The sequence below is a fragment of the Oryctolagus cuniculus genome, chromosome 5 (assembly GCF_051225735.1).
Source record: "Oryctolagus cuniculus isolate XC-2025 breed Fujian yellow rabbit chromosome 5, ASM5122573v1, whole genome shotgun sequence".
NCBI classification, from domain to species: Eukaryota; Metazoa; Chordata; class Mammalia; order Lagomorpha; family Leporidae; genus Oryctolagus; species Oryctolagus cuniculus.
The window spans coordinates 117,281,335-117,297,096 of record NC_142871.1 but is presented as its reverse complement, the minus strand read 5'-3'; the positions used below and the strand labels follow the sequence as shown (position 1 = coordinate 117,297,096).

At 47.5% G+C, this 15,762-nt stretch overlaps 1 protein-coding gene across 2 annotated transcripts in view; it reads right to left on the bottom strand.

The window, feature by feature from the left end:
* The window catches only part of TRAM2 (translocation associated membrane protein 2), an 89,250-nt gene that overhangs the window by 29,133 nt on the left and 44,355 nt on the right, over positions 1–15,762 (bottom strand). For both annotated transcript variants that reach the window (XM_008263046.5, XM_089333171.1), the window contains exon 2: positions 12,630–12,693. In XM_008263046.5, coding sequence (XP_008261268.2) covers positions 12,630–12,693 — 64 coding nt within the window. The remainder of the gene's footprint in view (positions 1–12,629; positions 12,694–15,762) is intronic.

Here is a 15,762-nt window from a genome sequence, read left to right as displayed (position 1 = left end):
CCAGTTTCACGCTCTACATACCCACAACAGCCAGGACTGGGCCAGGCCAAAGCTGGGAGCTGGAAACTTACTTGAAGTTTCTAACATGGGTGGTACAGATTCAACTACTTGAATTATCACCACTGCCTCTAAGGGTGCATGTTAGCAGGAAGGTGGAACTGGGAACAGATCCAGGGCTCAGCCCCAGGCAGTATGATATGGGACAGACATCTTAACTGCTAGGTCATATGCCTACTCCTGCTTTGCTTATCTTTGATCACAGTTTTAAAAGAGACCTGATCTCCAAAGAGGGAGGTACCTTTCTCTGAAGGGAGGAGAGAACCTCCACTTTGACGATGACCGTGTCTAAACAAGATAAGAGTCGGAGAACTCAAGGGGCTTCCATAGCCTTGGAAACTCATGACTGGTGCATAGGGAGATTACTGATGCCATAAACAGGAGTGTCAATTTGTAAAGTCAACAACAGGAGTCACTGTGCACTTACTCCTCATGTAGGATCTCTGTCCTTAATGTGCTGTACATTGAGGCTTAATGCTATAACGAGTACTCAAACAGTATATTTCACTTTGTGTTTCTATGGGGGTGCAAACGATTGAAATCTTTACTTAATGTACACTAAACTGATCTTCTGTAAAAAAAAAAAAAAAAAGAAATTATCAATTCCCACTTGACTCTCACTGGGATTAAACATGACAATAGGTCTGATCTGATTTCATCATCATTTAAAAAAAAATCATCTATTATTTTTCACTTTATGTTTCTGTGTGGGAGCAAACTGTTGAAATCCTTACTTAAGGTATACTAAGCTGATCTCCTGTATATTAAGATAATCGAAAATGAATCTTGATGTGAATGGAAGGGGAGAGGGAGTGGGAAAGGGGAGGGTTGTGGGTGGGAGGGACGGTATGGGGGGGGGGGGAGCCATTGTAACCCATGAGTCGTACTTTGGAAATTTATATTCATTAAATAAAAGATAAAAAAAAAAAAAGAGAGACCTGAAATAATCAATAAGAGCCCTGGCTGTTTTATTTTTTTGTAACATACATACATTTATTTATTTATTTATTTATTTCAAAGGCAGAGTTACAGAGAGAGGAGGAGGATAAAGAGAAAGAGAGATTTTCCATCTGCTGGTTCACTCCCCAAATGGCTGCCATGGCTGGGGCTGAGCCAGGCCAAATCCAGGAGCCAGGAGCTTCTTCCAGGTCTCTCATGAGGGTGCTGGGATCCAAACACTTGGGCCATCTTCTGCTGCTTTCCGAGGTATATTAACAGAGAGCTGGATTGGAAGTGGAGCTGCCGGGTCTCAATCTGGCACCCAGAAGGGATGCCGGCATCCCAGGCGGAGGCTTAACCTGCTACACCACAACGCAAGCCCCAGCCTTGGTTGATTGACAGATTCTGTGAGCAGCTATCCTTGTGGGAAGTAACACCCTCTGTGACCTGTCTTGTTTGGTTTCTTCAGGCCAGCAGACAAGCTCCCGTTTCCTTCTGACATCACCTGCAAGTAGCCTCTCCTGCTCACTGTGCTATGCTCCAACCTGATCCTCCTCAGGCCCCAAGCTGGTGTCCACTCCTGGCAGCCATCCTACGTGCTTTGCAGAATGCTTAGAACCTGGGCACCGATTTTCCCTTTGTCTCAAACAGCAGTTGCTGAACACATCACCGTATTCCTTGGATCCTTCTTTCTCTCCCAGTGTCTTTCCTAATCCCTACAGATCTGGATCTGTAAATCTACTTCTGTTGCTGTCCGTATGGACAAACAACTCTATTTTCACATTATTTTGAATACTTTACACAATATATAAATCCAGAACTTAGATTAGAAAAAGTCACCGCACACAAGATTAAGAGGCGAATGATCACCTGGGGAAAATATTTATATATAGTCCAGATCCTAGACAAAGGGCTAATCTTGCTAATAGTTAAAAAGCTCCTAGAACTTGAGGATAAGATCAAAAGTCCAGCAGAAAAATGGGCAAAGGATATGAACAGACAGTTCACAGAAACAAGAAACACAGATGGCTCCCATATATTTAAAAAGATACTCAGTCTTACACAGAAGAGCATGCAAATTGAAACCGCCCTGAGATACCATTTCCTACCTATCAGATTGGCACAGATCCAGAGTTTAACAATATCCTCTTCTGGGGCTGTGGGGAAACAGACTCTCACACACACTGTTCATGGGAAGGCAGAATGCCACCAACTCTTTAGCGGGTTAGTTGGCAATTTCTGTTGACATTACAAATACATCAGCCCTTTGATGTAGCAAGCACATTTGTGGGAATTTACCCTCTAATTAGTACAATCAAAATGACACGTATATAAGGTTAGCTGCTATTTACCAGTAAATGAAATTAATGGAAACAACCTAACCTGATTTCATCTATAGGAAATGTAAATAAGTGATAGATACGCAAGTTGAGCATTCCTAATCCAAAAAAATCTCAAATCCAAATATGCTCCAACATCCAAAGCTCTCTGAGTTCTGACATGATGCTACAAGTGGAAAACCTCACACCTGACCTCATGCGATTGGCTGTAATCAAAACACAGCTGCACTAAAAATACCGTATAAAATTACCTTCAGGCTATATATAGAAGGAATATATAAAACATGAATGGATTTCATACTTAGACTTGGACCTCATTCCTAAGAAATCTCATCATGTATATGCAAATCTTCTAAAACCTGAACAAACCTAAAACACTTCTGGTCCCAAGCACTGTGTCTAAGGGATACTCAACCTGTAACACAGCAGAGCTCCTCCAAGTGTGGCCATGGACCACATCACCTGTGAGCTCAAAAATGTATGTGCCCAGGCCCCACTCCAGGCTTCTAGATCAGGATCTAGGAGTGAGGGGCCCAGGAATCCACGTTTAACAACACCTCCAGGTGAGTCCACCCGGCTACAATGAATAAAGAACTGAGGTTCACAGTGGAGCTCTTAAAAAATTCAAAGAGAAAGGAAACCAGAGGGGACACTAATGAGGGGACTCAGTGGCCATGTGGGGAGAGGTGCTGACTGGCAGGGGCACAGGAAACCAGGAACTCTGGACCTCCATGCAGACCAGGGATCCATGAGTATGCACACATGTGAATGTTTATCACGCCATCCTCTCCTCCATGTCTCCTAACTCGAGACCTTTCTTGAAAAAAAAAAAAAAAATGATGTTCTCTGCATACTGACATGAAATGACAGCCAGGATACATTCTTTACCGAAAGAAAAAAAGGAGTGTACACAGAGAACATACAGTATTCCACCTTTTAGGTAAGGAGGAAGAGAAAAGTAAAAATAAGTCCCTTTATTTGCTGCATAAAGCAGCCTTGGAAGGCCAGATGAAAATTCTGGAAGAGCCCACAGGAAATGACAGTGATGGTCCCAGGGGTGACAGAGAGAGATTGGGGAAGGAGCATGACTTCTCTGACTTCTGCTACAGATTTATATTGGAACCATGTGAGTATATCTGCTACTCAAAAATACTTTTTAAACAAGTAAGTCTTTAAGGTCTTCCTGCTGTGTACAAATAAAATTTTAAAGTGGCCTCTTTTCTTCCTTCTTGATCCTTTTTTTTTTCCATGGTGACCAAGCCAAGGCATGAAAAGCCTGGAAGCTCGTTTCTGGAGCTGCCACTTGGTTATCATGTGGTTCATGGCCTCTCTGTATCAGTTACCCCTTCGGGACAATGGGGACAAAACCATCTACCTTTTTTTTTTTTTTTTTTTTTTTTTTTTTTTTTTGACAGGCAGAGTGGATAGTGAGAGAGAGAGAGACAGAGAGAAAGGTCTTCCTTTGCCATTGGTTCACCCCCCCAATGGCCGCTGCAGCCGGTGCACCATGCTGATCCGAAGCCAGGAGCCAGATGCTTCTCCTGGTCTCCCATGCGGGTGCAGGGCCCAAGCACTTGGGCCATCCTCCACTGCACTCCCGGGCCACAGCAGAGAGCTGGACTGCAAGAGGAGCAACCGGGACAGAATCCTGCGCCCCAACCGGGATTAGAACCTGGGGTGCCGGCACCACAGGCAGAGAATTAGCCTAGTGAGCCACGGTGCCAGCCAACCATCTACTTTTTCTTAGAAAACTCTAAGAACAAAGCAGCTAAAAGAATACAACAGTCACAGTGTGATACCAAAACAACACTCTCACCAGAGCACCGTTTTACGCTAACAGCAATGACAGCTATGAGCCATTTATCAAGCACTTGCTCTGTGCCATGCACAGTACTGAGCGTGTGTCCTAAGTGATGTCACTTGCTGCTCACAGCAATCCTGAGTAGTAACCCCATTCACTGGCAGCTGTGGCTCACAGGCAATCAGCTAGTCAGGGGTGAAGCCAGATTCAATCATAGCACCAACGCCCGGAACCAAGCCCAGCATCTCCCTGCCAGGGCCCTCTGCTCCCTGACTCCCCTTCAAATCATCACACGGATGGCGCATACGTTGAACTGTGAGGCTTGATCCGTCCTGGAGGAGCAGGGAGGATGGGGGCTTAGCTCAGGCACGGGGTACACAGCCTCAAAAGGCAGCCTTCTGATGGACAGCCCTGACCCGTCTCCCGGGGCTGCTGGACCCTGGCATTTTAGTTGCAAGCACCATCATGGTTCTCAGGCACACACATGCACATATGCGTTCAATATCAAGGGCTGAACTGTGTCCCCACCCCTACCCCCCAAATATGTCAATCTGATCTTATTCAGATAGGATCTTTGCAGAGATAATAAGTTAATTAGAGGTCACTTGGGTAGAACATGCTGCAATATGACTGGTGTCCTTACAAAAAGGGGGAGACTTGGACAGCGAGTCATACACACAGAGGAGGTTGAGGTAAGAAGACACGGGCAGAAGACAGCCAAATACAAGCCCAGGAGGGAGGGGCCTGGAGCAGATCCTTCCCTTACTACCCTCAGAAGGAACCAACCTGGCGACCCCTGAATTTGGGCTTCTGCTTCCAGATCTGTGAGACAGTTTCCGTGGTTGAAGTCACCCAATATGTGGTTCTTTATTATGGCAACCTAGGAAACTAAGACACACACATACACACACACAGGCAGCTCCACAGATTAAAGATCTGGCTGATGGAGCTTCACAGCTACCATTTAACTCCATATTGCATGCTTCAGAATATATTTTCTCAGGGCCAGCAGTATGTGGTGCAGTATGTTGAACCTCCTCCTGCGGAGCGGCATTCCACGTGGGTGCCGGTTCCTGTCCAGGCTGCTCTTCTTCCAATCCAGCTCTCTGCGTATAGCCTAGGAGAGCAGCGGAAGATGGCCCAAGTGCCCGGGCCCCTGCACCTGTGTGGGATATCCGGCAGAAGCTCCTGGCTCCTGGCTTCAGATCAGCTCAGCTACGGCCATTGTGCCAATTGGGAAGTGAACCAACAGATGGAAGACCTTTCTCTCTGTCTCCCCCTCTCTCAGCTGGGGGGAAGCAATAATTTTTTTTTTTAGAAATAATTCATTAAGAGTCACATACCAAATAAAAAAAATCCAAAATTGGAGCTTTTCAAAAACTTGGATAAAATTAACAATTTAAACAAAGCTATTGTTAAGGACAAAAAAATTATTTCAGTCAGAATAACTGATTAGGAAAAAACTCCCCTAGTTAGTTAGGAGAAGAAAAGATTTGGTCAGGAGAAATGGGGAAATGAAACCAAGAAACGCAAGGCTGGGTCTTTAGCTCACTAGTTAAGACGAGTGCATCCCACACTGGAACCCTGGGTTCGATGCCTGGATCTGGCTCCTGACTCCAGCTTCCTGCTGATACAGGCCCTAGGAAGCAGTGGTGCTGGTTCAGGGGGTTTAGTCCTTGACACCACGTGGGAGACCTAGACTGAGTTCCCAGCCTCAGCCCAGCCAAGCCCTAGCCCCAGCCATTGCAGGCATCTGGGGCATAAACTAGCGGACAGGAGCTCTATTTATATAATAATGAAATAATAATGTGAAGTGGACTCTAGGGCAAAGGGCATGTGGCAGAGAGCTGGAAGAGCAAAATGTTCAACAGGACAAGAGACTCAGAAGAAGCGCGAAGCAACAGTTCAAAGATGCTGTTGCTGCCACTGGTCTTGGGATTCAGGCTGGTCAACAATCAGCCATAGCGACCCAGTGATTCCGCTTATGTAAGCCTCTAGAAGCTGCATACTGAGTGGGGTAAATTCTGTGGGCAATGACTGGGAATTGGATAAAAGCAATCAGAGGTTGGAAGAGGACACTTCCATGCTGTGTGGATGCAACCCACAAAGCTGTGAAACCCCACGAGATGCACACAGGATTTGTCCACCTGGCTGCACAACAGTTGCACTTGCTACGTTTCGTAAGTTGTAGCCATTGAAACAAATATCAAGCCCAGGCTGGAAGTCCTGAATCAGAGGCTCCCCATTTTTATCCAGATGTATGCTAGATATGGCCAGGGACATAGAGGCTCTGTTTATTTTTCTCTTATTTCTACAATGGGACCTTATAGCTGAAGGGGATCTTGGCAGCTATTTGGCCAGGTCAGAGCCAGGTCCCTGCCTCCCAGGTTGGGTTCCTTCAATGCCCATAATTCCACGTGGCAAACCCAGACTTTCCAAAGCTTTCCTGGGCCCTGCACAGGGTGTGAGCAACCCAGTTCCTCCTCTGCCCTTACTGGTGCATCCTTGGGAATCAACTCTCTGCGCCTCGGTTCCCTTGGTTGTAAAAGCATCCGGCCAGGCTTGATGAGTCTCAAGTTTCCTGCAGCCACAGGTCCAGGTTGGGCACCTGTAATCAAGCAGGGCCTTCCATCTTTAGAACCACCGTTCCCCACCTGTTTCTTCCCTTTCCTGTCCTCCACGAGCTCATCTTACAAAGAGGGGCTCAGGTTAATACATGACACTCATCTTTCAAGGACGAGGATATGATACAAACAGGAGACAATCCTCATTCCTGCTGGCGGACAAAGGAAACAAGAGCCACTCGGAGCCTTGGACAAAGGTCTTTGGCTGTATGAGGCTTTAAACCCACCAGTGTGAGGTGGCTTTTACAGGCAGTGTGTCTCACCCTAGAAGGGACTGGGAGAACAGTGGTCAAGCTATGGGGTAGGGACTTCCCGGGCTTTTCATTTCATAGCTGTAAAGTGCAGCACAGAAGATGGCAGTGATGAAACCGGCCAAGGGTGACTGAGCCAGGGGATGGATCCTTGTCACCTTTGACCACCACAAAAGCAACCGTTCTCTTAAAGAGGTCCCTAAACTCAGCCTTTCTGTTCTAGGTGTACAGCAACAGGTTGGATCAGGAATGTGAAAGCTTCCACGGCTCCCACCCACGTCACCTTTTTTTTTTTTTTTTTGACAGGCAGAGTGGACAGTGAGAGAGAGAGAGACAGAGAGAAAGGTCTTCCTTTTGCCGTTGGTTCACCCTCCAATGGCTGCCGCGGCCGGCGCACTGCAGCCGGCGCGCTGTGGCTGGCGCACCGCGCTGATCCGAAGCCAGGAGCCAGGTGCTTCTCCTGGTCTCCCATGGGGTGCAGGGCCCAAGCACTTGGGCCATCCTCCACTGCACTTCCGGGCCACAGCAGAGAGCTGGCCTGGAAGAGGGGAAACCGGGACAGAATCCGGCGCCCCGACCAGGACTAGAACCCGGTGTGCTGGCGCCGCAAAGTGGAGGATTAGCCTAGTGAGCCGCGGTGCCGGCTCCATGTCATCTTACAAACATGCCTGTGACCTCTTAGGGAGCCACAGGTCCTGCTGATAGCAAAATCTACAAAATTATCACCCCCACTACCCTCCACTGCTCCCCGCCGCACATATTTATAGAAAAAAAATAGACTAAATACTTATAGGGAAAACAACATTGAAATGTTGCCTGCAACGCTGGCATCCCATATGAGTGCCAATTCAAGTCCCAGCTGCTCCATTTCTGATCCAGCTCCCTATTCGTGTGCCTGTGGAAGCAACAAGTGACGACCTATGTACTTGGCATCTACCACCCATGTGTGAGACCTGGATGGAATTCCAGGTTCCTGGCTTCAGCCTGGCCCAGGCCCAGCGGTTGTGACCATTTGGGGAGTGAACCAGCAGATGGAAGATCTATCTTTCTCTGCCTCTCCTACTCTCTCTGTAACTCAGACTTTCAAATAAATAAATAAACCTAAAAAAAAAAAAGAAATATGCAAATACGTAGGTTTCCCTACCTTATTTTGAGGTTAGAAGCACAGGATTATACAAAAAGCTAACTGGAGCTTTTCACCCACATAGCTTAGAGCCTTTCCTCTCAAAGTTCAATGAGTTCAGGAATCACCTGTGGCTCTTGTTTAAAATATAGTTTCTGGGGGCCAATGCTGTGGTACAGTGGGTGCTGGCATCTCACATCAGAGCGCCAGAATGAGTCCCAGGTGCTCAGCTTCCAGTGCAGCTCTTTGCTAATGCACCTGGGAGAGCAGCAGAAGACGGTACAAGTACTTGGGCCTGTCACTCCTGTGAAAGACCAGCATGGAGTTCCAGGCTCCTGGCTCCCCAGAAACTGCAGTCATTTGGGGAGCCAGTGGATGGAAGATCTCTTTCTCTGTCTCCCCTCTTTCTCTATAACTACACCTTTCAAATAAATAAATAAATCTTTTTTAAAAAGGAGGTTTTCATACAGAAGGTTTGCAGTGGACTGGGAATCTATATTCCCAACAAGCTCCCAGGTCAGCCCGGTGGTGCTGGTCCATGAAAAATCTGAGGAGCAGGCACTGGAAAAGACTCCCCAGGCTTTCCGCCTTCAGGAACCACTGGAATGAGGCAGGAACCATCACTCTCCATTTTGCAGATGGGAGATGGAGACAATCCAGCAAAGCAGCGGCACCACCCAGAATAACCCTGCAGATAAATAAATGCTCAGTCCTCTGGGCCCTCCTGCTCTCAGCCAGAAGGGAAGCCAGCAGGCCTTGAGTCTGCCTGTGGGATGAATTAAACTGCTTACTTTCTGACCTTTTACAGCCTATATAGCTCTGACCAGAATACCAGCTGCTTCGTGGTATTTTAATCAGAGAGAAGACGCACAGAGTCTGAAGTCAAGACCAGAAACCTGACATTTTATTCTTTGCCACAGGTGGATAGACAAAATATGTACACGATGGCTAGTTAAATTTTTTATTTCAGATAACAGTGAATAAGTTTTTAGTATAAATATGTCCCATGCACAGTCTGAGATATACTTACACTTAAAAATATATACACATTGTTTGAAATTCAAATGGTAACGATCAGTCCTGGATTTTTATTTGCTACACCTGTCAACTCTAAGAGGGTGGCATGCAGAAATGAGAGCAGGGACTTGGTAAAAAGGAATATTTCCTGCTTCGTCACTGCTGACCTTAAAGAAAAGCACGAGGACACCAGCACGGCAGGTGCTCCTTAGATGCATGTACTTATCACTGCCAACTACTGTGTCCACCCCTCTGAATGGAGCTGAATTTTCTTAAGAAGCTGTTTAGAGGCCGGCGCCGCGGCTCAATAGGCTAATCCTCCGCCTGCGGTGCCGGCACACCGGGTTCTAGTCCTGGTCGGGGCGCCAGATTCTGTTCCGGTTGCCCCTCTTCCAGGCCAGCTCTCTGCTGTGGCCCGGAAGTGCAGTGGAGGATGGCCCAAGTGCTTGGGCCCTGCACACGCATGGGAGACCAGGAGAAGCACCTGGTTCCTGCCTTCGGATCAGCGCGGTGCGCCAGCCATTGGAGGGTGAACCAACGGCAAAAGGAAGACCTTTCTATCTGTCTCTCTCTCTCACTCTGCCTGTCAGGAAAACAAAACAAAACAAAAAAGAAGCTGTTTAGAATGCAACAAAATCATAAATTTATAGCCGGTGTTACAGGTTGAGCTGTACCTGCTCCTTTCTCCTCCCCTCCAAATTCATAGGTTGAAGTCTCAACCCCTAGCACCTGGGAGTGTGACCTTATTTGGAAAGAGGGTCTTTGTTGATGTAATCAGTGAAGATGAGGTCCCTAATCCAATGACTGTGCCCTTATAAGAGAGGGAAATGGAGACACAGAGACTAACATGCACACAAAGAGAAAGCCATAGTGGTGTGCTGTCCCTTGGAACAGAGGGAGCACAGCCCGTTTGACACCTCCCGACGATGAGATGACGCCTCCCGATCGTGGCTGTTTAAGCCACTCTGTTTGTGGTACTTTTGTTACAGCAGCCCCAGGAACCTCACACTGGAAGTTGGGAGGAACAGAGCAGGAAGAGGGAGTTACAGCAAAGCAAAGCAGTCAGGAGAGAGCCTCAGCAACATTCCGTGCCAGCTGCTTTCCTCAGAACTTGAAAACCTCAGCTGAGGAAGACACAGAGGTTTAGAAATACCAACCCTTCTGGAGGAAAACAGCTACTGCTCTAAAATGCAATTTGAAACACTGACTTGAGCAAGCCACACACCACTTAAAGAAGAAAGCTTAGAAGTCAGAGGTGACCCTGGTTATACAAAAAAACCCAGGACTAAAACGATTCTGGGGAAGGGTTTTACAAATCACACCCTTGACAGACCTGTTACTGTAAACGGTTGTTTTTCCCCTCCATGAGAGGATTGCTTTCCTCCAGACCAAACATTACCATATTGGGTTGGTGGTGATTAGGGAGCTCAGAACAAAATTAAGCAGGCTATCCTGATTTCATTGCTCTCTGAATTATTTATTTGCTTGTCACATTTCCAGTAGCCTCCAAATGGCAAGATTTAAACAAAAGATAGGCTACCTAACATTACTTTACCTTTTCTTTCTCAAGAAACTGAAACTGGATCAGTTTAGCATGGATTTTTTTTTTTTTTTTTTTAACTCACCTTGACCCAGGCTTTCCTGAGGCCTGGAGCTGGACTCTGGAAACAGAACTGAGTGCTGCCACCTTGGAAAAATTCCACACCTGGCAGGTTCCATCCCACGACCCTGCATTCAGGTGTTTTTGGTTTTTACCGGAGGGCCTTTGCACATGCTGATCTGCACGTCTGGAATGTTCTTCTTCTGCCCAGACCCCTCTCTGACCCCCCAACAAAGTTAAATATCTCAAAAACAACTTCTGTCAATCACCCTCTTACTCCTTCTCATACAACCTTGCAGATTTCCTTCACCGCCCTACCACAGCTATTACTGATGGCTTATTTATTATACATGCTTAATCCATGGCAAGATTTGTGAAGCCGGAGACCTGATGAGTTTTTTTACATGACTTTGTAACCAGTGCCTGGCCCACAACAGGCACACACATACAAAGATACTTCAAAAAGTTCAAGGAAAATGGAATCAAGAGATTTTATTCTGATGCGAATTTTTGAAATCCATACATACTGTTTTCATAATATGAATTCTTCATGAATTTTTTAATATTCTTTGTATGTATATATTTCAAAAATTGTTTATACTGAAGGAAACGTGGCTTCTAATTCCATTTTGCACAAACTTTTTGAAGTCTCCTTGTATTTTCCTGGACGGACTAATTAAACAAATGAATACATGATATGATTCACAGTGAAAGATGGACCCAGAAGAGACAGGTGGCTTCTGCCTCCATGGGACACAGGTTCGAAAATCTGTCCCCAAAGTCTTTCAATAAGTAATAGATGAAGTCAGACAGAAAGAAATCTCACCTTTTAAGTCAAGACACTTCACTACTCTACAACAGAATGAAGACAGGACTAGATTCAGCAAACAAAAATCCATCATTTGTCCATCAAGAAGGTACCCAGTGCTTTGCAACTGAGAAAGGAGTGACTCCTGGTTCCAGTGGTGAGGTCTGAGAAGCCCAAGGCTGCAGACCCCCAGCCCCCAAGGCTGGGCTTGGCCTTTAGATATGCTGGTTTGACCCACACAGAGCTGGCCTACGCCATGTCTATGAAATTTCCAAGTTGTTTTCCATTACATAAAAAAATCAAGATATTTCTACCTAAAAAGAGATTTCTTCTGATTCTTTTGTGGAGGGAGGCGGGAAATGGAAGGTCTTAGCCACAGAGGGCCTACAGAACAGCAGCCACTCAGATGGACCCTGTCCCCAATCTAGCCCACTTGTCACCTGCCCAGCCCTGCTGCTCCTGCCCACCTGGACTGAGAAGTGCTTGTGAAGACAGAGCAACATCCGGTGTGATGTGAGCTAGATTTCCTGTAAACGCTGGCAAACACTCAGGGACTGCAGGCCGGCTTATGATGCAGCTGCTCTGGTCAGCGGCCTTATGACGGTCCTACGTCAAGACACGTGTGGGCCTGGCATGTACTCTTGACCCCAACCCAGTCAGAATGCAGCACCCTGTCTCCCAGCCATATTTCCATACAGCACAAAAGTGCAAATCCTACATACTCTTCACACTGCAAAGTTCTAAAAGGAGGCCGCACTCTTCAGAATGGACCAGTGGCATTGCCTCATGCTCTGTGTCCAGCAGAAGTCAACATCAGATGCTTTAGAGAAAGGAGTCAGAGCCCCACAAGGCACCCCAGGGTGAAGCAGCTTTCTTTTGATGGCTGCAGCTGAAAGAGGGAAGCTCCCAGCTGTTGAGCCTGCATCACAGTCATCTCAGTGGTGAGAGGATGCTGGCTGCTGCAGTTAACAATCTAGACAGGTCAGACATGCACAGACGAAAAGGAAGCTTCCCAAGTCCCCAAGGGTTACCAGGGCCAGGGGCAGATGGAGACCAGCGCATTCCTTACCTGCCGTAGGCACACTAACATTGTACTGAGGTAAAATAAATAGGAAGGCAGTCTTGGCTGTGACCTGTAAAACAAAGGGGAAAGTTCCAATTTAACTTTTTTGCCACATCATAAGGGAGACATGGAGCCTGTAACCAGCTCCCAGAGCCCGCCTCTTTTTTTTCTATCTCAGACCCACAGACCCTCGGATGAATGGTTTTTCCTTCGTGCACAGTTAGCTCTGGCTTTTGTTCCATTTTTCTTTAATGACATCCTTTCCAATACCTGCACTGAAATCAAAACACCCCTGGGCACCAGATGGTACGGAGACTTGGACTCAGTGTAGAAGGAATGAAACAAGCTGTGCTTGGCAAGCGGGGAGCTCACAAGCGAAGGGCACAAATCTGTCTGCCATTCATTCATTCACTCAAGTATCTGTAAAGTTCATTCTGTGCACCCAGCTTCGTGGAAGATGGAAACTAACAGAAGGGAAGGTTGCAGCCTTCGCGAAACTCGGGCCCTAGCTGAGGTCTCCCTAGCACTCGGCCGCCTGCACGTTGGACAGCAGCCCTGAAAATCTAACCCTGAGCATCAGAAACAGAGAATTCAGCTGCTTATTTCACATCCCCCCTACCGTGCTGCATGGGACAGGATATCACACCCACATTGCCAATTTATTCATTTCAAAAGCTGCCTTTAAGATCTCAGTTGTGGCGTAAAAGAAAAACTGCGGTTGTCACTGGCTATTAATGGCCAGGTCAGTACTGTGACAGCTTAGCCAGCAGGGTGGAGATTACAAAATGTGGAGATTTGATGCCTGGACTCAAGGATCAAATGCTTGAGTTCAAATGCTAGCTCTGCTGTTTGCACGCCATGTAATCCCAAGCAAGTAACCCTACACCCTGAGCCTCAGTTTCTTTGTCCATAAAGTCAGGAGTATTTGCCGAACCTCAGCTCTGGGCTGGTGCTGGCATTGCTGTGAATGCTGTTGGAAGCTGTGCAGCTGGGACTGAGAACCACCATCCACACTGTCCTGGGCCATGCACGAGGCCAAGGGAGGAGCAAGCCCAAACCAGGCCTTTCCCAGGAAGCTTCGCAGACCCATCAATTAAGGTTAATGGCTCTTCTCCAGGCACAGAGGAGGTCTGAAGGATGGACACTGGGTGTGTGTGTGTGTGTGTGTGCAGCAAATGCACTTGGCCATGACCAAAGGTGGTGTGGAAACCAGTGAATGACATTGCAGACTCCCCATGTCACTCAGATTCTTTGCTTTGTTTTAGATTTACTTAATTATTATTTGAAAGGCAGAGTGACATAGAGAGAGGGAGAGGCAGAGGCAGAGAGTGTTCGAGCTACAGAAAGCAACTGTTTCCATCAGCTGGTTCACTGACCAAATGGCCACAATGGCTGGGGCTGGGCCAGGCTGAAGCCAGGAGCCTCGAACTGCATCTGGATGTCCACGTGGGTGGCAGGGGCCCAAGCACTTGGGGCTATCTTCCTCTGCTTTCCCAAGTGCATTAGCAAGGATCAAAAGCAGAGCAGGACACCTCCAGTCCATATTAGAGTACCTGCATTCAAGTCCCAACTCTGCTCCTAACGCTAACTTCCTGCTGTGCACACTCTGACATGCCTTAGATGGTGGCTCATGTACTTACTTGGTCCCTGCCACCCCCAGGAGAAACCTAAATTGAGTTCCTGGTTCCTGGGAGTGAGTCAGTGGACGAGAACTCTCTGCAAGTCTGACTGCTTCTCAAATAAGAAAAAGACCTTTTTCTATATTCCCCACCCATCTGGTGATTCAATTACCCGTATTCTCTTTAGAATACATGCGTTTGATTTTAGCCGAGATGTTATACTTACTATCTCCTTAGTCTCATTTTATATCCTTCTCCTACACAACTGCATACACCGCACACACACACACACACACACACACACACGCAGTTCTCCTGATGAGACTCTCAGCCATCCTCCACCACTCAGCTCCACTGTAACCCCCTGCACAAACCTTCCCTAACTGCTCCAGGCCCTGCTCTCTCGTCCTCAGGGAGCCCTGCATGCTGCACCTGCTGTATTACCACCTCCACACACCTCTTCCAGTTCCCATCAGGCAGTGACAATCTCACAAACCCCTCTGTGACCGCTCAAGTAACCCAGATGATACAGTGGGTGCTCCGTAACCATTCACTGAACAAGATGAAGAACAAAAAGCCGAGTCTGCTTCACTCAGCCGTTTTGGTTCCCTCTCTGTATCGGGAGCTGCTCCCGGGGCCATCACTGGCGTTGTCCTCTATCACAGTCTTTTCCTTTAGACCTGATTGTCTGTTAAACCTGAACCCAGCTCTGCTTAAGCCCCACAGACACCCCAGCCACAGGGGCTCTCCTGCTGAACCCCCTTCACAATGCCCCAACCACCTGACCCTCTACAATAGGATCTGCCATGACACCATCAAGGACAAACTCTGCCTTCTCAGAGTGAAATCCTGGAGAAGGAACATCAGAGGAGGAAGGCAGGCAGGGAGGAAAAATGTACCCAACCCTCTGTAAGCTTCGGCACACATCTCACATTCGATTTCACTTAGCAAAGGCACTGGTCTCCTAAGACCGTGGGGTGGAGTGCACCTCCGTGGGGTTTGGCTGTCAGGAATCCACTCTCCCCTTCCAAGAGCACGAGAGTTCCCAAGGGAAGTGCTTTCCTCCTGCTCATGGCCGTAGGAAGGGGACAGCCTCTCCCCAGGACAGCAGCCCGGCCAGCTGGGCTCTGGGTTTGAGTGGGAGTGGAGGAGGTGCTGGTCAGTGCCACATGTCCACCCACAGCCTTCTGCTGTGGTCCCTCCAGCCCTGGCCCTGGAGTACTAGCATTACCCAGTGTGTAATGAGGCTCTAAAGAGCCAGGGTCCATCTCCAAGCTACGTCATTGTTCGCCGTGTAGAGTACCGTGTTCAGCTCTAGCTGCACGACAGACTCCTGGAGGAGCTTTGAAAATCTCTATGCCAGGGGCCACACCCAAACTGATTAAACCAGGCCCCCGGAGCACTGACGTTTCAGCAACTTCCCCAGACCACTCCAATGTGCAGTTAAGTCTGAGATTCTCTACACTTCTTAAAAAAAAAAAGAAGAAGAAGAAGAAGACTGACATTTGGCATGTGGTTAT